We start from the raw sequence: 22,259 nt of genomic DNA, 5'->3' as shown, positions 1-22,259 counted from the left end.
TGGCGACAGAAGCTAAGCTAACAACTGTTTTAACGATTGAAACACCGCAGGTTGTTTTATTGGCCTTTGGGATACAATCACAATCCGTTGGAATTTGGCCTAATCTTTGCACAGCCCACGGCTTTGGTCAAATGTTTCTTTATAACCGCGTACAGTAAGCGAAGGTGAGAGACAAACGAGGCGAAGACGAGATCGTTGATGATGGTTTGATTTAGGTAAAGATCACCACTTTCTTAGATCGTCCCCGAAACACAAAATACACGTTTACATATACACGCTGGCTAAGGTAGTAATGTAAGTTTATACACACAATGTTTGCACAAGTAACCAAACGCATGAGACCGGGAACGCGCACATAAACACAGCAATGAAAGCATGGCCGGGGGGTGGAAGATCCTACGCAGATGACTCGGGCGTTTCGTCGATCTTGAACGGAAGCGGATTAGCACTGATCAGGGCGGGCGGTGGCGGAGGACCCCACGAAACCTGCCGCGGTCCCCGGGGCCGCAAACCGTTCGTTATGGGGCTCGCCGTGGGCACGGGCGTTGGTGGGGTGGTGGCCGGACTTTTGTCTCCCGGTTCCGGTGGCGTTCGTGTCAGGATCAGCTTTCCGGGGACCGGTTTCCGTGCGCTGGTCGGTGTGTGCGTGTGCCCGTTGACTTTGGCCACGGGGGAGCCCACCTGGCAAGGGGAGAGGGTTCAATCACGGGTGCAAAGTCCCACCGGATTGATGTTGGGTTGAAGTGATGATTAGTGGCGAGGTTTCGTAAAAGATCCCCCCAAAAAAGGGTTCAACCGGGTGTTCGAAAGATGCTGGTCCCAGATGTGAGAAAAAATCAAACATTCTCATGCACATACCGACCGAGGGGGTCCAAGCTGAAGACAAAACGGCGTCAAAGGACAAACATGCGATCCGTTACACTTTATTGTTGCTATCAGTCTAGTCACTAGTCATGCTAATCGGAACATTCATGCCACAACACACAGAGACACACAGTCACAAGATTCACAAACCGGATGCGGGGGCTTCCGGCTGCTTGCCACCAGCAGCTGCTCTCCGGTTTGTTTCCGGTCCGGACTAGAACGCTGCACTGGAGAATTAATAAATAGGTAGTACAAACGCTGTGCCCTTCGTCCTTGATGAGTGGCGTGTGGTTAGTAAGATGGACTGAAAATGGCTAACCGCAAAGACCGGTTCGGGTTAGCATTTGGCTTTGACGGTAGAAGGATGCTGGTGACCGGATGAAATGGATGAACGAATTTAGGACCTCCGCTGAACTTAGGGAACGACTCCAAACGTTCGAACAGTAAACGATTACGTTAAACGATGCGATGATGCGTTAGGTCAGGTTTTATCCATTACAGCATGCGGCTATGCTAGGTGCCGAGGGCAGATAGGTTTTGGTTTTTAGACACGGAACTCATCGCGGCCGTGGGGCTGTAGGTCGCCTAGGTCCAGCCTGTTCAGTGTTACTTCGCTGATCGAGCTTAGCGGGGCCAGCGCCTGGATGCTTACCGGATTGTCGGTCAGCTCACTGTCCACCCCGTTAGTGGTGCCATCGAGACGGCCATCGTCGGCCACGTGATTACCGTTGGCCAGTCGGTTTCGAGGGCTATCGGCGGTGCTGGCTCTACTGGCGATAGTGTCGCTCGATGGTTCCTTCCTCAGTAGCGATTCGTTTTCTTCTGCCGCCAGCGATTCCCACTGTAGCTCGTGGTCGATTAACTGACTGTCTGCGAGGGGGTCAAACCGTTTTTTTTGTAGACATAAAAATGCCAGAGCCGCATACAGTTCCCTTCCACTTACCACGAATGCCTCCAGTTTCCGTTTCTACCGCAGGCGTGTCAATCTTTTCCGCCGGCGCCGTGGCATTGCCATTCTTCAGTATTCCGACCAGGGGCTTGCCACCGTTGTCCTTTTTCTCTTCACCTGGCACCTGTGAGAATGTCAGGCCGTTAGACGCCTGTGAACAGACTGGGGCCGCAGCCACCCTCCCAAACACACCTACCGATTTGTAGCCGAAACCTTTCACGTTCGTCGTGGACGATTCGATTTGCATCTTGGCGGCCTGCTCCTTCGACCAGATGATGTCCTCGTCCGTCTGACGCTCGAGGCGTTTGCGGTACTCGCGGTCGGAGCGGTACACCTCGATCAGACAGCACACGACGATGATGACGAAGACGGCCGTTAGGGCAATGAAGACGACCTGCGTCTTTTCCTCCTTCTGCGACGGGTCGAAGTAGACCGCCGTGTATGGCATCCGGATCGGCGCATCGACTACCCACTCGACTACCTTGTCGCCAACCTGTTCTCGTTCGCAAAGGAAACCCCCCCAAAGAAAAATTTAACATACATTCCGCATCGGTGAGTTTTGGGTATTTGGGTTGAGTAAGAACCTACCGAAGTCATGTTGAGGGCCGGCTCGTTGAACGGGGTCAGCTTTTGGATGACGTCAAACTGCTTGCACTGCGCCGAGCGGACACCCTGCGAGTTGATGACGGTGATGGTTTCTGCCACGCTCTTCGTGAACAGCATGTACTCCTCGAGCGGCTTCATCGTTTCGTTGTTGACTTCGATAAAAATATCTGCCGGTGGAGGGCAAGATGTGGAGAATGTGGAATTCGGATTTCCGGCAGGACTTCAGAACTCACTCGACAGGCAGCCATCGTAGCTCTTGTAGACGGCAAAGCGCGGATCGGTCGTGTTGACGCCACCGATCTGGACGTGGTTCGCGCCGGGATCCGACACCGGCACCAGTGGCTTGTTGGGGACGCTCTTCATCGGAATGGTGATGCGGTCCACGAGGAGCGACGCTTCGTCGCCCCGCCGCGTGTAGAAGACCGAGTGGCGTGCGTCGTCCATGAAGTTGCTCTCGATGCGGGCCGCGTACGTCGATCCCTCGCGGTCCTCCTCGATGTGCAGATGGTTGTCGCCGGTGATGGCCACCATCAGGTAGTAGCTGCGATCGTTGCGAGACTGCAGCAGCAGCATCACTCGGTTGGCGCGACGCATATCGTGGCTGGAGAAGGCGAGCTGCAACCGGACGGACGTGACGCCTTCGGCCAGGGGTAACCGGCGAAGTAGTGTCGCCTCGCCACTGAAGCTGGCGCCCTTCTCTTCCGAGCAGAACTCGCCCAGGAAGCTTGTGTGCTCGCAGTTACAGGTGCTCTCCTGGCGGACAAAGTTCTCCGTGCAGATGCCACCGTTTTTGCACGGCTCGGCATCGCACTTCATCTGGCAGCCATTCAAAACGCCTTCGGTCACTGAAATTAACCAATCGAAATGTAAGGTCTGGCCAATCCTGTAGTTCATTCGTAGTGCCCCTGTCCGCACCATTCGCAGAAATGCTTGAGTGTTTCCCAAGAAGTTTAGATACTATAGGTTGGTCTATGGGTTGAGAAACGGACCGTTAAAAAGATGGCTGTACCTAATCCTAATCTAAAATAAAGTCCTAATCGACACTTTCCAGTTTTGATGTTCATTCAACATTACCTTGTTTTGACAAGAGATGAATGATTACAGATCGAAAAAAAAAATTATTTTGGGTTGGAACCGATCTTTGAAAGGGTTAGACTATCTCAACTTTTGTGCCTGAAAATGACGTTTCGTGGGGATTATCATTTTTCTGCTACCTCTTGAAGAAAACTCCTTCGGAAATGCTTGTTGGGACTTGTTTTTAGAAGATCGCAGCGCTTTAAGTAGTATAAAAAATTTCAAATTGTCAATTTTGGTTTAACAAAGAAAGATCGTCAGAGGACTCCAAAAAAGGACTTTTTGATGTCACAAGCGCTTAAAACCTCATGAAAACTTTAATGCAGATCGCTACTGACCGTAAATGATCAATTTAAACCATGTATTGATCGAAAAACGATGAAAATACAGTTTCAAGTATTCCTAAATGGAGGCGCCTGGTGACTCATGGCCTGCCGCTTCCACGAACCGTAAAGAAAAACTGGTTCAGGATTCTATCAAATCACTTGGATAGGAGCTGCTATCCCCTCACGCGTTATTCACCAGACTTGGCTCTTTCCGAATATAATTCTTTTTCATCGATGGGAGACGTATTGGCTGAGCAGCCCTTCGTTTTTCTACGAGGAAGTCGAAATGGGATGACTAATTAGTTTACTTAAAAATACGAAGAATTATTTTGTCTGAGAACCCACGACCTAGCAGAGAGATAGGAGAAATGTATAGCTAGCGATGGCACATACTTTGAAAAAATAGAAATTTGCATAAAAATTTTATAAACTTTTTTTGCGTGTTAAAAACAGTCCGGTTCTCATCGCATAAACGGATGTCATTGTAGGATGTCTGACGCAAGTGCCTTCCTTTGTTCTTCTATTGTTTTCGTCCTGCCGTAGCCTTAATTTCGTTTAGAGAGGACCTTGCGGCTTACTAATCGACAGTAATATTGGTCTATTTGGCAGGGGGCTTCTTAGTGTATCAATGTTAGTAGTCAACGTGTCAACGTCCGAAGTGTCCGACCTACCATGCGCATTGTTCTGGGTGGCCATTTCTCGTAGCGATATAAGATTCTCTCCAATCTTTAGTCCGCGGATGCACCCGATGTAACCCTCCAGCTCGACCGTGTCCTGGTTCGGGCGGAGCAAGTTGGCCGGATCGTAGCCACCGATGTTGAACTGAAAATACTCGGTCGGTGGAGCCGGTGGCCGGTGCGGCGAAAGCACCTCTGGCGGTGGTAGGATAAAAGTGGTAAGAAAATCGAACCCTGAAAAGAACTGTCCCCAGATCCCAACGTACCGTGCTCAGGGTTAGTCCACGGTTTGTTGGAGTACTCGTCCAGCAGCAAGAAGCCCCGGTCGACGGTGACGTTGTTCTCGTTGACGTACAGCGTCGTGTTCGTCTCGGTACGGATCACCGTCACCTGCATGCTGCGGCCATTGTTTAGCTCACTGTGCTCGATGGTCAGGTTGACAATATCGGCCCCGTAGTTGTAAAGGTACACCACCTCGCTCCGGTTCGTGAGGTACAGCTGGATGAAGTTGTTGTAGTGGTCGTTCGCGTACAGGACGAACGCGTGCCGGTCGTACGTGCGTAGATTTACGAGCAGCGAGGAATTTAATATGCTCCGCAGACGCTCCCGCTCGTCCCGCATGTCCTCCGGGTCGGACAGGTAGTTGCGCTTCAGGTACGACTCGCGGCTAATAAATGTCAGTGCGTCCTCGTTAATGTCTGCGAGAGGGTGATAAATCCCGTCGATGAGTGATTATACATTTCCGAACCCGAGCCCCACATTCCAGTTCCTGTCGAGCCCACAATACCTACTCGTCTCACAGTGCTGGCCAAGGTGGGCCCAGCGGTTCTTGCAGACGCACTCGAAGGTGCTCCACAGCTCCCGGCAGTACGCCCCGTTCTTGCACGGGTTCGGCACGCACGACGGTTTGCAGTCTTTAATAATCTCCGACAGATGGACCGACATGAAGCTGTAGATGTCCAGTATTTCGCCGTTCACGACCAGCCCACGGAAGCACCCGATGAGTCCCTGTTTCACGGTGTACTTTTTGGAGATTTCCCTGAAAAAACGGAACGGAACCAAGGATCGGTGACCATCAGAAATGCAGTGGTGCCCGACGCAGGACACGTACGTGGGCGCTCCGCCAATAAACATGCTGCCCTCGAACGGGCCGAACTCTTCCTCCGGCTGCAGGTCCACCATCCGCGTGTCGGTGTTGATCATGAAGCGCACGTGGTGCTCGTTGTAGTCGATCCAAATTTTGTGCCATTCGCCACCGTTCAGCTTCCGGTTCGTGTCGATGACCAGCGTTTTGGGTGTGCCCGTGTTGAGCGTAAAGTTGAACGTCAGCTGATAGTCCCCGGTTAGGGCCACCATGAACGAAGGATAGTTCGAGCGGATCGGGGGCTGGAAGAGCAGGATGGCCTTCTCGCCGGTGGTCCGGAACGAGAACGCGATATCGCCCTTGCGCCAGCCCGGTACCTCGATGTACGACTGCGAGGTAGTGAAGGTGACCACGTACTTCTGGGTGTCTGCAATGAGAAAGGGGCACGGTCAAACGAGATCCGAACTCTCCGACGGGCTACGAGGCTTCGAGGCTCACTTGTTTCGACGCACTCCAGTGGACCGAGCGTTATCCGCCCTTGCGATTCCTCGTCGAGATTCTTCTGCTGAAGGAAGTACATTTGTGTGATGCCCAAATTGGGCGGCTCCTTGAAGTAACCCTCGTCCGATAGCCACCGATTGAGGTTGGCATCGCAGTTACAGGACTGGTTGGGGTCCTCGCAGTTTTTGCCAACCGCGCACGAGCACGTTCCTCTGTGGGATGTCAGGAATGTGAACGTGGCAATGTTACTCATTTCTGTGCTAAGGGCTAAGAACGTACCGCTTCACCTCTCCCAGTGAGTCGACCGTGTTGTTGTTGCTCGACGACTTGAACCAGGTGGCCGAGTGAAGCTCAAGCGGGGCCTTGATGCAGTCGTACTTCATGTACTGCGTGCAGTACAGCGAATGCGAGATCAGCTCCTGCAGCATCTCGGCACTGAACTCCCGGTACTGGATGTTGAAACTGAAGTCTTCGTCCGCGGCCGACCGCACGTCCACCTGGGACGGAAGGTTGTGCTCGACGATCGTTTTGGTGGCATTGGCCAGACTCTGGAAATCGCACTTGACGAGGGCCGGCGGAAACACACCGTTGCCGTCGATGTCGATCGAGTAGACGTCCGACTTGGAGTACCCGAGCAGTGCCAACTCTTCGCACGTTTTGCGGAAATTGGTAAAATGGCAGTTCTTGCCGATGTAGCCCGTGCCCTTACAATCGCAGATGATACCATCGTCCTTGACCGAGCATTTACCCCCGTGCTCGCAGGTGTTTGGCTTCTTGCACGGATCGACGTACTTGCAGTTATCGAGCGACACATCGCCAACGACCCGCTCGCTCTTCACCAGGTACCGAGGTTCGATTTCTACGCCGTTGATTTTCAGATCGCGCAAACAACCGATCAGCCCGGAAGCGGCCGCCTTTAGGCTGCTGCCAATAATCAGCTTGTCACCGATGGCGAACGACAGCCCGTACATCTGCGAAACCGCGTGCCGATAGTCGACGACGAACTTGATCTCGTTCCGCTCGTACGACAGGTGGATCGAGTGCCAGGAGGTCGGGTTTTCGATGCGGATGTACGTGGTGTGCGTCACGTTGCTCTTCACGTCCGGGCACAGGTCGAAGCTGAGGCGGTCGGTGGCGAGACGAATCTGTGAACCGGAGTGGGAGGGACGTTTGAACATTAGACCAAATGGAGGCATGCAATCGAAATGAGGATCGTTTCGATGGATACAGGACACTTTCGATAGGAACTAGCACAGGTCACAGGTTTGACAGGGACGGTGCGGTCATCAAGAAAGTTTATACGATTTGTGGAGAGTGTCCATTGACTAGTACCAGTGGCCAGGGATTGAAGAATCAAAGAGTCACTTTTTCTCTTTAATAGCAACAATCGCCGTCTTTTAAAGGTATTTGATACTTTCCTCTGATACTTTCTCTTATCGCTAAGGCTGGGGAAAAAGTAATCCATTATTTTTGAGTGACCTTTCTTTAAACCTTTCTTTAAGATGTTCGGATGGTCCGATTTGACTCAAATATGCACCGTTTAGAAGAAAAATTTGTAGCTTCAGAATGCCTATCTCACAAAAGTCCTTGTCGTTATTGGCGAAAAACTCTAGCAATCTTTTTTCGCAGTCCTTTCTCGATCTCTATTTTTCATCATTAAGAAAATTTTCCGGACAAAATCCGGACTTTACGGTGGATGCATTAAAACTTCCCAACCAAGCTCCCGGACTTTTCGGCGAGTCACTAAAGATGTGCGTAACATTTCTTTGTCCTAGTGAAACACAAAACCATTTCCGTTGGCCGATTCTGGTCGTTTCTGGTCAATTGCTAGCTTCGAACAGTGGAGTAATTGATAGTAGAGATCTGAATTTAGTGTTTGGCTACACGGAAGCAACTCACAATAAAAGATTCTTTGCAAGTCCCACCCAGGAGAACCTTCCTTGCCGTTGCGCAGATGGAAATTCGCTCTATCATGTGTTTTGGTGTTAATAGAGTGGCGCCCAAAAATCGAGCAAACGAATGGGACAAACAATAAACAATGAAAAAAATTAAAGTATAAAGTATTAGCTTTAAAACGAGCCTAGATTTGAAACTGCACAATCGATACTTCACGAGATATCGATCTCTATAATCCTTTACCGAGAAAATAATGGATTACTTTTTACTTAATAATGGATTACGAGAAAATAATGGAATACCCAGCCTTATATCAAAGACCAAGTAAGGGTTAATTAGAAATTTAAGACCAAGTAAGGGTTAATTCTTTTCTGTATCCTTAAGCCATTAGACAGAAGCATTCAGCAAACAAGTCTCGGTCTCATCTGCTTTACTGTTTCATCAAAACGGACATCACGTTCGATCGTCCCCGTGGGAAAATACGACCAAAGAAATCAAATACCTCTCTCGGTGGTCAGATTTATAAACTACTCAACAATAGCGCAAAATGGCCAATTCTCTGAGCAAAAGACCAATGTTTTGTGGAACCTAAATGGCATTTGACCTAAATCAATAGCTGCTTACTACTTTCCGACTCGGGGTTTCGATTGCGGTCGAGAGCAAAGAGAGCAACCCAATCATCGGTTCTACGGTGGAAAATCCGAACACTGGCACTGGATGGAAACAGAATCTCGTATAACGACCCCTGTACACGTTTCAGTGTGCTGTTTGTGGCGTGATATTAAAAAACTTTCACCTCCCACAATGGGGACAATTGAAAGGAAGCACCTGGTATCGTTCCGGTCTTTCCGGTGTTGCTCCCTAAACTAGCATTTCCATTAGATAATGTAGCAAAGGTATGCGAACATGTCTTCTTGGGACTCCGAGGCGAGCCGAGGCCAAAAATACAAGACCATGTATGGAACAAGGAATTTGACCCCTTTCGTATGGTCGTTAACGGTACGATGGGTATGAAGCTGTTCACAATCTCCACGTCACGGGGCAGCATTCGAGAAGGTGCCGATTAGAAGTTCCCCGGATCGTTGCGGTTACCAAAACTGTGCTCCGATTTCTTCTAATAATTAGCCGGGCCAGAAGAGGCGAAAAATCCCACTTACCTCCCAGAATCCCTGGCCTTCGCTCGTTCGCACCTCACTGTACGCCAGGACGGCCGTCGCCTTGCTGCTCTTGAAGTCGAACTTGAGCGACAGCGTGTCCGGGTTGTTCATCGGCCACCAGATGTGTGACTTGGCGTACGAGAAGGTGATCGGAATGACCTCCACGTTGGCCTCGTGGTACTCCTCCTCGAGCACCCCGATGTAGTGCACCTTCGGGTTGCCCTTCCGCAGCTCGAACAGCACCGACACGTCGTTGTAGAACACGTACTTGAGCGAACCGACAAAGTTGTTGCTCGAGGCGAGCCCTTTGCGCTTGCCCAGGTTCTGGCCACCGCCAAAGTAGATCTCCGGGTCGAACAGCAGGTTGTGGATGGGCCCGAGCGCATCCATCACCTTGGAGTGATCGTCCAGGATCGCTATTACCTTGCCGTGCGCGTGCAGGATCGTCAGATTGTGCCAGTAGTGGCGCGTAAGGTCTTGCCCAAGCGTCGCCATCATCACGCCATCGCCAAAGTCCATCTCGATGTACGCCGAGTGGTTCTTGATCGATGCCGCAATGTACTGGGGCTTCAGCGATTCCCCGCTGGCGTAGAACAGGGCCGAATCGTCGTAGTTCGTCTTGAACATCATGCTGATGCGGGTCAGGGGCGAGTGGACGCGGTCCTTCCAGTCGTAGATACGGTACGACACGTAGCTGGACCCTCGCAACGTTAATACTGTGGCGGCTGGGAAAACGGAAAGACACAATCGGTTACCGTCGTTCTCTGGTCGTACCGCCCCAACAAGAACTCACTGTAGATGTCGCAGTACTCGCCCTCGTACTTGGTGCCGAAACAATCGCACGAGATGTCGTAGTAATGATTAATGCACCGGGACCCCTTGAAGCAGAGATTCTGGGGCGAGTGGCATTTGTTGCGGCAGCCCTCCTTGACGTTCTCGTGCTTGGTCGCGATGAGCGGCGTGATGGGCAGCAGGTCCGAGGCGGCCTTCCCAGAGCTGAGCGACACGTTCCGTATGCAACCGACAAATGACTCAATTATGTACTTAACGCCATGCAGTTTCTCTTCCGAGCTGAGTCCTGTTGTCAGTGCCGGTTGCCGGCCACCGGCCGGCGAGAAAGCGAAACGGTGGAAGTTAGTTTTTTGACGTGTTCAGGGTAGTCTCACGGACTGGTGTCAGTTAGGGCTTGAGAACAGTTTAGCGTAGCCATTTTTCATGTCTGCGATAGTGGAGTTGGTTGGCCAACGGGAATCGAACTTGGCTGGCTGGCTGGCTCATATGTTAGTAAAAGGACTGGTATGTAAGGCGAGCATATTATTACAATGGTTGGTTTTAATGGTTGGTTTACGTGCCGATTGTCAGATGTGAACGTAAACGTTTGGCCCGTTTGTTAGTCTCCGGAAAACGGGTCCGCGAGGTCGGGACGAAATTTTAATCAAATCCACATCGCTCGACCGAGTTTCGAATTCCGAAATCGACAGATGGCGCTTTGGTGGGACTACGAAAGTCAATTTACTTCCGCAACCGGAAACAAGACACCCAGAAGGGGAGTGTATGTGGCGGGGCCACTCTCACACGTTCCCGAGCCACCACTAAACACATCATTACTCACGCCACAAATCATTTCCACAACTCACAAGACATCCGCCTGTTTACGCGGCGCCGAGAGCGAGAGAGAGAGCGAGAGCAGATTCGCAGATTTTCCCATTTGTAACGACGCAGACGAAGCAAGTATTTCGCTAGTTGTTGCCACATCCGATCCGTCGTCTGGCAAGCTCGTTCTCCAGCCCGAAATTGGGACTCATTTATCGTGTAACGCGTGAAGAGCGTAGCAATGTTTTTCATGTCGTTGCCCGCCGGAACTAAGTTTTCCCGACCGGGCACCGGCCCGGGCTGGGGCCAGAAACACAAATCCATCCGGAAAACGATTTTCAGCGGCGGCAGCAGCAGTAGCGAACATAACTGTCGCCATCAATCTTATCGAAGATTACGGATGTGCCGCGTCGGGCGCGCGTTCGAGCCACGAATTCTTCAATCCCAACGCTGGCCCGTAACTTTAACACGAACGTTCCTCGTTCGTTCGTTCGGAAATGGAAGGAAGTGTCCACGCCCCGGGGAGGATGTAAAGAGCATCGCCCATAAGCATCGCCTTGAGATGGATGGCTGGGCATAGATTTTGCGAAACAATGTTTCGCTACAACCGAGAGGCGACCGCGGACCGGCGAGCCTGTTTTCGGACCGGAACGAGAGAAAAAATCGTCTGCTACGAAATGTTGGGTTAACCGCAAACCTATTTCAACTATTCGTAGCTTCGTAGATCTTGTGTGGCGGATGCTCACTTTATCATGGGACTGAACACTTATTTTGGCGAATTTATATTTAAAACATTCCAACAAAACCGTGATCTTTATTGTTTCAACACGATTTTAAGAACTTTTCTACGAATCAAGTTTGATAAAATGTACCCAATGGTACATTGAAATGGTATTAAAGTTATCGAAAGCAATGGATTCACTTATGCGGTGTTCTTAAAAGGATTTCACTTATGCGGCCATACGCAGTAAATATTGTTTGCTGGAGAAAAAATCCCGTAGAACCGTTGTTACATTTGAAATATCGAAACTACTTGCTACTTGCTAATTGACCCAAGATTGGCTCTCTTTATCGGTGAATATCCTTAAAAGGCCTCGGCGCAGAATGTTTGCAACGACTTTCACTTCGCGCTGAGGATATCGCAAGTGGCAAGGTAGCAGAGTAAAGTTTTATTAATTTACTCTCAACTTTGTTCTTTATTAATACCATCGCTTCGGTCGCCTTCCTAAGGACCCAACGGTGCCAAGCGGGAGGTGCAAACTTATTTACCGAAACCGGCGAACTTTGTCGACCCACAGCAGACACCGCTCCGTCCGCCCGGAGCGGTGTCTGCTTGACCCCGATAAAGAAGTTACTTGCTATCGAACTTGCTATCGATAAGCCTCCCGCAGCAGAGTGGTATGTACTGAAAAATTTGCCAAAAACCGAAACTTCAACCAACCGCCCGACAGGATGGCCCTTCATTGCATAAACATTTGAACGTCCCGCCGCATGAAGTTGACCCAAAAACTTTCGACTCTGAGCTCTCGGGCTCCGCAAATAACCCATTTCTCGGTCGATTCAAATTCGAATCTTGCGCGAACGCCCCATTCGCTTAGTCGCCGGCAATGTTAGCTTTGGCACGTCCTTTGCGATGCTGATTTAAATTAATCGGAGCAGAGCGTTTCGCCGGCTCCCGGTGGCCTTCTGTGCCCTGAACGTCACCGCCGTACGGAGAACTTTCCAACATTCTCCGTGTCGGGAAAAAGGGTCACCGGACCGGGCTGATCATCGGGGTGAGCGCGATAGTGCCACAACCTGCACCGGTGACGTTTTTATTGAAACGACAAGTTTATTCTAATCTCCTTGCCAACATACTCTCGGGCCGCTGGGTCGTGGGGCCCGCCGTGGAAGGGAAATTAATTTTAATGGACACGTGTGAGTGCATGGATTGCAAAGTTGGTCTTGTTGCAGCGGATCGACCAGATGGTGGGCTAAGTGATGTGACGGTCAGCACAGGGGGCTAAGCATCCTGCATCGGTTCACAATAGGTCGATAGTTGGCGACCCATCGTTAGTGAAAGCAACAGAAAAGTTTTCCCCTCATGGCTATCTGCTGGTTCCGTAGTAAATGTACCGTAGATAAATCATAGCCCTAAGTTTGTGGGTCGTTTGACTGCAACTATTTGACTTATTCGAAGCATTGTTCTGTTGAGGGGAAAGCGATGATGATTGATGAGGGTTACAGGGTGTTGGTGCATCCAACAGGATCTAATGCATGTATTTTCCTTGTATTGATGGGAAAAGTTGGGCCACAAGTTTTATTGAAATGGTTTGTATTGTAAGTTTCTTCAAATGACCAAAGGAATGGGACTGCCCCTTTAGGTCTAGTGTCTGCTAAATCTATTCAAGGGTGTTCCATCAACATCCAATTATTTAACTGTTGAATAATTCCGTTATTTGTTAGTTGATTTTGATAAATAAACAAGATTTATTTGGAATATGAATTGCCGTTTATTTAAAATTTTCCCTTAAATACAATATCGATCAAATGACCGCCTCCATTACGTACACAATAAGCGGTCTTTTATTGGGCATTTTTCATTGTATTTGACAACATTTCAATTTCATTCATTTAAACAATTTTAACCCACCCATCGCATTTTACTAAAACGGCATAAACTGAAATTGTAGAATGTGGCTAATTTGTCCAAATTTACTGATAAATTGCAGACTTATTTAATGTTTAAATAGTTGGATTGTGATGAAACACTTTATATATTAAAGGAAACATGATAAATGCAAGATGTAGATGATTAAATGAATACCAATGATCTTCAGATATTTATTTTTTTGGCTTATTAAATTTCCTTGGATAAAAACCGACTGATTAACATCATTGTTACCAGCCACTGTTCAAATTTTCCTGGAGTACCCTCCAAAAATCAAGTGCGCGTAAATATGCGACCATTGCTAATGAATGCAAACATTCGCTAAGCAAACCATCGCGCATCGCGCATCGCGCACCTAAGCTAATGTCTTTCGTCATTAATAATTCATAGGGAAATTTGTGATTATAATTAGTGATAACTCATCCTCAGTTGCACAGATATACGTATGTAACCACGGCACGTTGTTTGCTTTCAGTACAAACAGAACATTATCGCTCGCTCGATAAAGACGTACGACAGTCAGTCGGTGGCGTGCGTGTGGTGTCTTCTGAAGCACACATCCTGGAGTACCGAGGCTCTTCAGCTGGCACACTTCATTCATTTTCAAGCGACTTCAAGATGTCTTTCACCGGCGGAGGTGATTAGTTTGCAAACGGAAACGACAACATCAATCGGATTGATTTGCCTCTCCAGCACCACCGATATCGAGGTCGGTTGTGAGCGTTGGGCAACGCATTTCTCGGTTTCATGAGCCTCGACAAAGCTTTTATGAGGTATTCCCATGTCATGGGCATATTTTAACGAGCGAAGGCCAGGCCTAGCTAGACACATCGCTCAGTGCTGGGGACAACGTCTATTTCGCTTTCTTTTCGGGAGAAAGCTGACACGCGACTCGCTCCGTGGTCCTGGACGAGTTGCCTGTCATAACCACTACTATGCCGGCATCACATCGCTCGACGGAGAGCGAAGGTTAGGTTCGTTATGTTATTGGACTCGCGGTTGACGTTGTTAGTTCGAGGAGTGAGGTTTGTGAACATAATACACGGACACACATTGGCACACCACACACAAACACACCAACTAGCGCCAATATGAAATAAGGGACACGTCAGTTGCTGCGCAAAACTCACCGCCAACGAGGACGACAGACATAAGATTGATGGATACACCGTAATTGGTTTCGTGATTTAATCCCTTTAGGTACACTTCCTCCTTGCTGTTATCGACACGGGCTATCAGCCGGGCACCGTGCACGTCGATCCTCACCTGGGAAAAACGCCGGAGAAAACAAGAAAAGAGAACAGAGAAATGAAAATGATTCGATAAGTGACGGGAACGGGGTGTTTCTTCCTCGTAACAGGGAGTCTCCCGTGCGGTCTCATAAAAGGACCCCGTGTGTGTTTTGGTGCGTGTGATTCGTTGCCGGCTCTAATTAGGGCCCCGGCTGGTGATAGCTTGTCAGCGATCTTGGATGCCGGGAACCGAAAGAATGTGTGCGGATGAGATCGTTAACTGGTGTTGGTTGCGTCGAGAGCCGGATACTGTTGGGAATAATTTGATTGAAACGCATAAAGTGTTGAATGGCTTGAGTGTCATGTGGACTCCATACCCTGATTTAGTTTTAAGTAGAACGTACACGTGGTATTAAATTAGTGGCAGGACGAAAAATATGCGGCCCACGTTTGCTTTGAAGAATAAATAAAGCTAATTCTTCTTTTATTTTTCTAGTCAATTCCGGATAGAAAAGGGAAAGCGTATGGTATCGCGTTAATTGATGTTTATGTAGTAAATGAACGCATCATTAGGCGAAAGTCTCCCTAGACTTTTATGGGCGAAAACAGCTTTTAGAAAGTGGCTACCACACGAGGGTAATACTGTATTCACTTGTGCGTTGAGCCTTTCACGGTTGTTATTCGCAGAAAGGGTTTATGTTTCCTAAAGGGGCTCACAGCTCTGTCCTCTGCTTTTGAACATTCTGTTCTCGTTGTAAAAAGCTGTGGTGACGGCTTTCCTTTCAGAACCATCACAAGTGATCCAGACTTCCACGAAGCCACGGGACATCTGGGACAGCCCATCCGGAGGGATGCATAGCATCTTAGGCAACCAGTAAACAGCAAAACAACCTTCCAACCGAGGCCGAATGCTGCGCACGTGGACGGATGAATGGACCCCGCAACAAGCGCATGATAAAAAGAGGGAAAAGCATGTGATAAACATCGGAAAGAGAGAAAATATCGGACCCAAGGCCTTCAGTAGCGGATGGTCGTCAGGTTCCTTCTATTCCTTTTTACTTTTCTTATCATTTTCAAAACTAGTCCTGTGCTTTGAGGCGTTATCGCTTCTTCATAGTGTTCGCTAGAATTGTCTAACATAAATTTTATTACCTAGTTTCGGAGATGATCCGAAGTTTACCCAGATAATGGCCGCTGTTGGAATAAATTCTTTTTCGAATCGTTTTATGTATGTGGTGAAGTGGTGGTGGTGGTGTGGTGATGTAAGTGGTCCTTAATAGGACACATTAGTTTCATAAATATTAATTCCAATAAAACATTTTAATTATTAATTAAATAGTCTATCTAAAACCAAGTATCGTATTCACGCAAGGAACTAAGAGTACGCATTGTTACTTGGTATGCCCAAAGGACTTGTAAAATGGTCCATTGTTTCGACGCCATGGTCTAGTTCAAGCTTGTGTCCAGAATAGTGTTTCGAAGATTGATCTTTAAACAACAAGCAAAACAAAGGCACCCGCTTGCCGTTATATGTATCGAATTCCGTCCAAATAAAGAACCCATACAGGCGCGCAAATTTTTGACGGATACAACACTCGACAGGCGTACGTCGGAAGTACGCGCCAAAACAGCATGGTCATGGTCCTAGCACTTCTCTCTTAAGACGAGATGAACAGCAACGGAACCGTAACATTGTATGTTTCGCATATGATTCAACAAATTTAACCCTCACAGCACTAAGCTCGTCAAGTAAGCTCGCCCCGTCATGTAGCGGTGACCAGTAGGGACCGTCGCCGGTCGGGATACGTTCCTTTCGGAGTGGATTTCTGCCCCCGTGCCCCGGTCTGTTGATGAGATCCTTGATTCCCGGAAGGATCCGGCCCTGGTATTTAGCCACCAACACCGCCGCCGCCTCAAAATCGCACAGACTCACCATGACACTGTGCCACTCGTCCCGGTTCAGCCCTTCTCCGACGGTCACGCTGGTCGAGTGGTTGCCGAAAACGTGCACCACCTTCAGCTGGCCCTTCTCGACGATCACGTAGAGCGCGTATGGGTCCAGCTTGACACCGGCCGGTGTCTTGACGTTGTGGTACACGAGCAGCCCGTGCGGTAGCCGAGTTCGGAACTGGAACGATATCTCTCGGCAGAGGCTGCGTCGGTTCCGGTTCCGGATGGGATGTCATCCAATTCAGAAGATTAAGCATGGAATGGACGGAGACAGAGAGAGAGATAGAGAGAGGTGCGGAGAACAGGTGAGTAACGGGAAACATTAATTAAGAAGGTCGAGAGGACAGAAAGGTCCGAACCTTCCGGGGCTTAGGGGACCATCTTTTTATTTGTATGATTATCATCTTTATATTAAAAGGCAATGCTACAGGTTCGGTCCGGTTGGCTGGAGATGGCTACTTCCGATGATTCGTAATGGGGTTTATGTTGGCCAGACGATGGTTGTCAGAACAGAAGTGGGAGTCTATTATTGATCTCGTTTCATGGCAACGGACACTAAGGGTTCTAGTTGCTTCGGGCATATAATGACAGTTTAATAAATCAGCAGCTTTTAAATTTTTGTTACTTTATTCCTATATCTAATTGACACATTCTAAACGCACTACCAGCGAATAGTTAATTGAAATTGTCAATACTTTGTGGTGTAATTTTCAAATAATCTAAGGTAAACATTAAGCCACTTGAAGTTTAAAGTAGCTTGCGGTACTTTGACCAAATTAGTTGTTCTATTTTGATCAAAGTGGTGAAAAATACCAAAACATGACATGCCATAAGGTTAGATTCGTCTCTTATTTCGATGCTTTCGGAGTATACCCTGCAAATATTTATTAACTTAATTTATGAATGTTAATGTTCCTAATCAGTTCTTCGGCCACTGATAAGCTGTGCTAGAGAAAACACTTACCGCAGCTGGAAGGTTTGGATGGTTTCACCGTCCATCTGGATGAAGGTGTTGTTTTTGGCGAACATGAACGTTTTAATGTAGCCGGTCTCCTTGAACGTTAGCTCGGAACCGCGCAGCTCGTCCGGAACCGGAGCCAGTGTGCTGCTCGAGGAGTGCAACGACCACGCTTCCTGCGTCTGGGTTCGCATGGTGGACGATGGATCCGCGGTCGTTGCCAGCAGCGCGGGCGGTTGCGTCGAATCTGTGGAAGGGAAACCGCAGAGGTACGGCCCGGCCAGTAAACAAAGTCAGTGGTAAATGGTAATCAGCAGCCAAGGGTGGTGGAGGCGCCTAGTCGTCGATCGACTCACGTGTTTCATTAGCACACTGCTGCATGCACTGCTCGTAGGTTTCAAAGTTGTTCTGTAGGTTGCCGCCGCAACCGCCCCAGATGAACTGTGTGCAGTTGTTGATGGTCTGCTCGAAGCGATACCGATAGCCAAACGTCTGGCACTGACCTGGCTCCCCCGGCCCCGTGCATTTTGCTGTTTGTGAAAGAGAGAAAACCCTTCAGGCAAAGCGTTAGAACTATATATTCCCCGAATCGGGATCGGGACCACTTACGGTAAACTATTTCCTTCGGTGGTTCCACGTTTGTCGGAATGGCCAGCACGCCGCGGGCGGGCCAGAGGGCGAATCGTCCTTGCAGGACGAGCACGAGACAGAGCGTAAGCAATACTGGTGCGGCATGATAGGTCATTATTTAACCGGCTAACTGACTGCAAAGATAAAATGAGAAACAGAAAATTTGTGCGGTAGAATATTAATTACGATCGCAATATAAAACAGAAATTAATGTTGAGCAAAAAAATTATGAGTTGGAGTGTTCACGATTAGACGATTTGTTGATCAGATCGATTTGCGGAGGTGCTTAAAGATGTTCAAGAGTGGTACAACAGTGCCATTATGCGAACCATGATCGATATCAATATTGAAATATCTTTCCTTCACACGCACCGTGCTTGTCACGTGAAACCCGAAGACACTTTATTCCTGTTTCAATAATTCCTACGATCAACCGAGCCGTGGTGTATAGGGTGGCAATCAATTTTCGTTCTGCGTGTGTTTGCTTCGGCAACAAATCGTGCCGTTTAAGCTCACGTAACCGTATAGTAATGAGGCCAGGTGGCGCCTGTCTCCGTATCCACTTCCGGCTGGAACAACAAATTGATGAATTTGCTCTCATTTTTAGTCGCACCGTCGCTTCCTTGCGTATGATACTCCAGCTACACATTTTTCCATGTCCCCGCAATAGAATGTATTGGTTTTTCGTCGCGATGCTGCCGGCACTCAATCTGATTTCCTGCCAAGCGATGGAGGCGCCTGGTGATCGGTAGAAAAATGAGCCTCATGTAATCTGCATATTTTTTCGTGCGCTTTCTCTGCGCCATGGTGGTCTGTACCTTCACCATCTTGAGTTTCAAATATTGTGTGTCTCCTGTGCACGTCAGGCTATCAGTGGTTTTCCTTGTTATTTGTTGTTTGACGTTTTTTTGTGTTCAGTTGTGCTTTCCCTGCCAATAATTCGTCTCGTGATCCCAACAACAGCGCGCCAGACGATGCGAAACACCGAGATGAGAGGTGTGTGACGAAAGTATCATAAATCTTCCGCCCTCCCTTCGTATTGCCGTCTTCCGGTACACCGATACACCGTGCACCGTTTAGCAATTCAGTTATTAAGAAAGCTCATCAGTCTTCTGCGAGGCAGAGGATTAAGCATGATAAACGAACGCGCTGCCCTTAGGTGTTTGTCAGGGATTTTCTATTTTCTTCTCTATCGCTCTCACTTTCGCTCACTTTTGGAATGGAAAGCGAAGGAAGAGGATTGTGAGCCTTAATAGAAAATAAAAGCTCTCTGTAGATCAGAGTCGTTATCAATTTGCTGATCAACAGCGAAGCGAGCATAAACATAAAATCGTTTCAATTACTTTCGTTCTTCATCTCAACGATGGCATAAACAACATCCTTGCACGGAACAGCAGATGAATAAAAAAGATTTTCTCATAATGTTATGACACCTATTAAAAGTGTTTTCGGGAAGGATGAAATTGTTCTTACGACAGCGAACCATACCTGGGCTGTGGTCGACATAAGATTAATTACTAGCGACATTCGGTGTGTGATTAAAAATGTATAAAGCAATTATCGTGCGCTTGCCATGTCCTGATAGAGTTCGGTGCAGAAATTGGTACCGTGAGAAAGTATGCAGTTAAGCAATTCAACAGAAATATTGGAGCATATAAAATATGAAATCATATCGAGCTACAAAATCAACCTCGTGAATCACAGGCTCCGAACCATTTGGAACCGCAGTGGAAGATATAGTTTTCCGCTACCATTTTGGTGGCTAAAAGTTGCCTACAAAAACAAACAGCAAATGGACTATTTGCCAACAGCACACGCCGCCACTTTGCTGGCAAGTTATGTACTTCAAACCCCGGCCAAGGATTTGCACAACCTGTTTGTGTCGTTCATAATTAGTAAACTCGCCAGAAGCTGCCATAGTCCGTTGTCTGCCTTCCGTAGTTTGTTTGGGCAACAAACGGCAAACATCCAAACTCACTAGCTGCAGGTGTATCTGGCTGCATTCATGATTCGTATTATGACTGGTAGGGTCGAGATAAGATAAGTGGAAAAGGGTTACAGCCCGGTTTGGTGACGTAAAAATTGGCGAGAAAAAAGCGAAGACGGAAAAAGGGATAAAGTTTCTCAGCTGCAGGTGTTTTTAATGTGGTTGGTGTAACTCTTTAAATTAATGCACGTGTTAATACTATGGAGAAAATGAAACAACCATAAGCTACGATTCCATAAACAATGTACCGTAAATTAGGATAATTGGATACAGGTAAAGTAAAAGGGTGTAAAAATAACAGTAATGATAGGTGATGCCGTTTTAGATTAAAACAAACTAACATGTTGATGACCTAAAGGAAAACCATCATTTTGGTTGGTAAATATGAACTTTTTGCGAAGGGTTATGCAGAAAGAAGAATCAACACTTTTATGTGCAAAAGAATGGTCGAACACGTTTTTTGAATATATTAAAGTTATTGTTAAAGTATGGTATTATATTTGCCTAGCCTTGATTTTTTTACCTACAATTAGCTTGAGTCCCAGCATGAAGTCTTCGAAAAGATCTAACATTTACCAGTGCTCCGTTCTTGGTATTTCGACAGAGTGGCCCCGGAAAATTTGACATTGTTCTACATCGAATTGTTTCCCTTGCGATGCACTTTATTAACGAGCAGGGCAGGGTACTTCCAGTGTTCCCTTAAATTCGTCCCGGAATCTGCAGACTGATTGCATCATAAGCGGATGAATCATATCAAATTACAATATTATGACTGAGTTGCACAGCACCTCCAGCATTTCCGCATCCATTCGTCGTTTGTGGTAGAAAATCACATTTTCCTTCGAGCATGCTTCCGACCCGCTCTGACCGGGCGTTGGAGCAGAAATATGTTGGTTCTTTCGCAACCTCCTGTCGGCCTGCCCGGTCGACACGCAGTGGGTTGGAGGGTTGATGTTTGCTTCGTACGTGTGTAAACAGGAGTGGTCAGTTTGTCATTGCTGTCTTGTCTACCCCCAACGTCACGAGGACGCTGACGAGGATGACGTTTAGTAACATACGCGCGCCCGTCCAACCCAACCCGGCACGTGATGAACGAACTGAAGTCCAGTCCGTGCTCGTGCTCTTAACCACGTTATTTGCTGCGGGTTAGCCCGGAGTGGCCATGCCTTCGTGAGCTTATGTGTTGTTTTCCTGTATACGGCGCGTACATAACTTGGCAAATTCCAGAAACGAACGCTCATCCTCATCGTACCAAGCCAAGCAACATACTTCACTGCTTTTTGCAGATTTTTGCAACCAACCACAAACAGTGGCAGTGGTCAGTGTGTCAGTATGCAACACAAATGCACATTTCTTTCTATCCGGTACAGAAAAAACGGGGGTTCTCCGAAAAGCCCACGAATTCCAACGTGAATGCGTTCATGGGGCAGCAGCAAACCCTACATTCCGAGGAGTGCCGGTTCCGAGCTAAGTTCCTCCGATGCGAGAAATTATTATGCTGCAAACAGGCGTTTGCGTGGCGTTTCCCCGCATTGCGTGTGCGGAATGACAATGACTTCAGACGTCAGATGACTTCCGAGGCGGCTGACGTTGTCTGTCTAACCAGCAGCCGGACGCCTGATGTGATTATGTGGCCAGTACGCACATCAACCTGCACAGGTCCGAGCTATCCTCGCTCGGTTGGACTTTAATGCCATTTCATTCCAAATGTGACGTGTCCGGGTGAGATTTTGACACCCGCCGCAAGGAGCTACGCTGCAACTGGGGACGCTGGCAGGGAAATTAAATAGGTAAATGCAGTTGCCGTCTAACGCAATTTTCATTCGCTGCCGAAGGAATTGGATTCGAATCATAGTGCCGCATCAATAACCGGTTGGGACACAGCTCGTAATGCTGATATGATCGACACCGACGGATGATGATGAGGTGGTCAGCAAAGCCGGGCGAGAGATTATTTTGTAGTTTCCACTGAATAGGCATACGAATTGCAAACGTATTTTAATGCAAAAATGTTCACTTAACCATTCGGTTTTTTTTCGAATCTCACATTTTCGATCGCCTTTAGGAATACCAAGCCGAAAATTATTTGAGGTTTATTATTTCTGTTAAAGTAGAAATTTCCACA

General features: G+C 48.1%; 1 protein-coding gene across 1 annotated transcript; it reads right to left on the bottom strand.

Annotated features, from left to right (window-relative positions):
• Positions 1-53: 53 nt before the first annotated feature.
• Positions 54-18,262, bottom strand: LOC131205840 (axotactin). Its single transcript, XM_058198109.1, has 19 exons — positions 18,127-18,262; positions 17,874-18,047; positions 17,524-17,764; positions 16,543-16,762; positions 14,508-14,643; positions 9,928-10,212; positions 9,135-9,859; positions 6,361-7,226; positions 6,079-6,293; positions 5,608-6,007; positions 5,288-5,535; positions 4,763-5,194; positions 4,491-4,691; positions 2,653-3,264; positions 2,402-2,586; positions 2,010-2,306; positions 1,808-1,937; positions 1,517-1,734; positions 54-681 (listed from the first exon to the last, which is right to left on the bottom strand). The coding sequence occupies exons 1-19, from the start codon at positions 18,260-18,262 to the stop codon at positions 397-399; spliced, it is 6,006 nt and encodes a 2,001-aa protein (XP_058054092.1). The 3' UTR covers positions 54-396.
• Between the last annotated feature and the right edge of the window lie 3,997 nt (positions 18,263-22,259).

The sequence above is a fragment of the Anopheles bellator genome, chromosome 1, assembly GCF_943735745.2.
Source record: "Anopheles bellator chromosome 1, idAnoBellAS_SP24_06.2, whole genome shotgun sequence".
Classification (NCBI taxonomy): domain Eukaryota; kingdom Metazoa; phylum Arthropoda; class Insecta; order Diptera; family Culicidae; genus Anopheles; species Anopheles bellator.
Note: the sequence above shows the minus strand (reverse complement) of the source record. Positions and strands in the feature narration are given on the sequence as shown.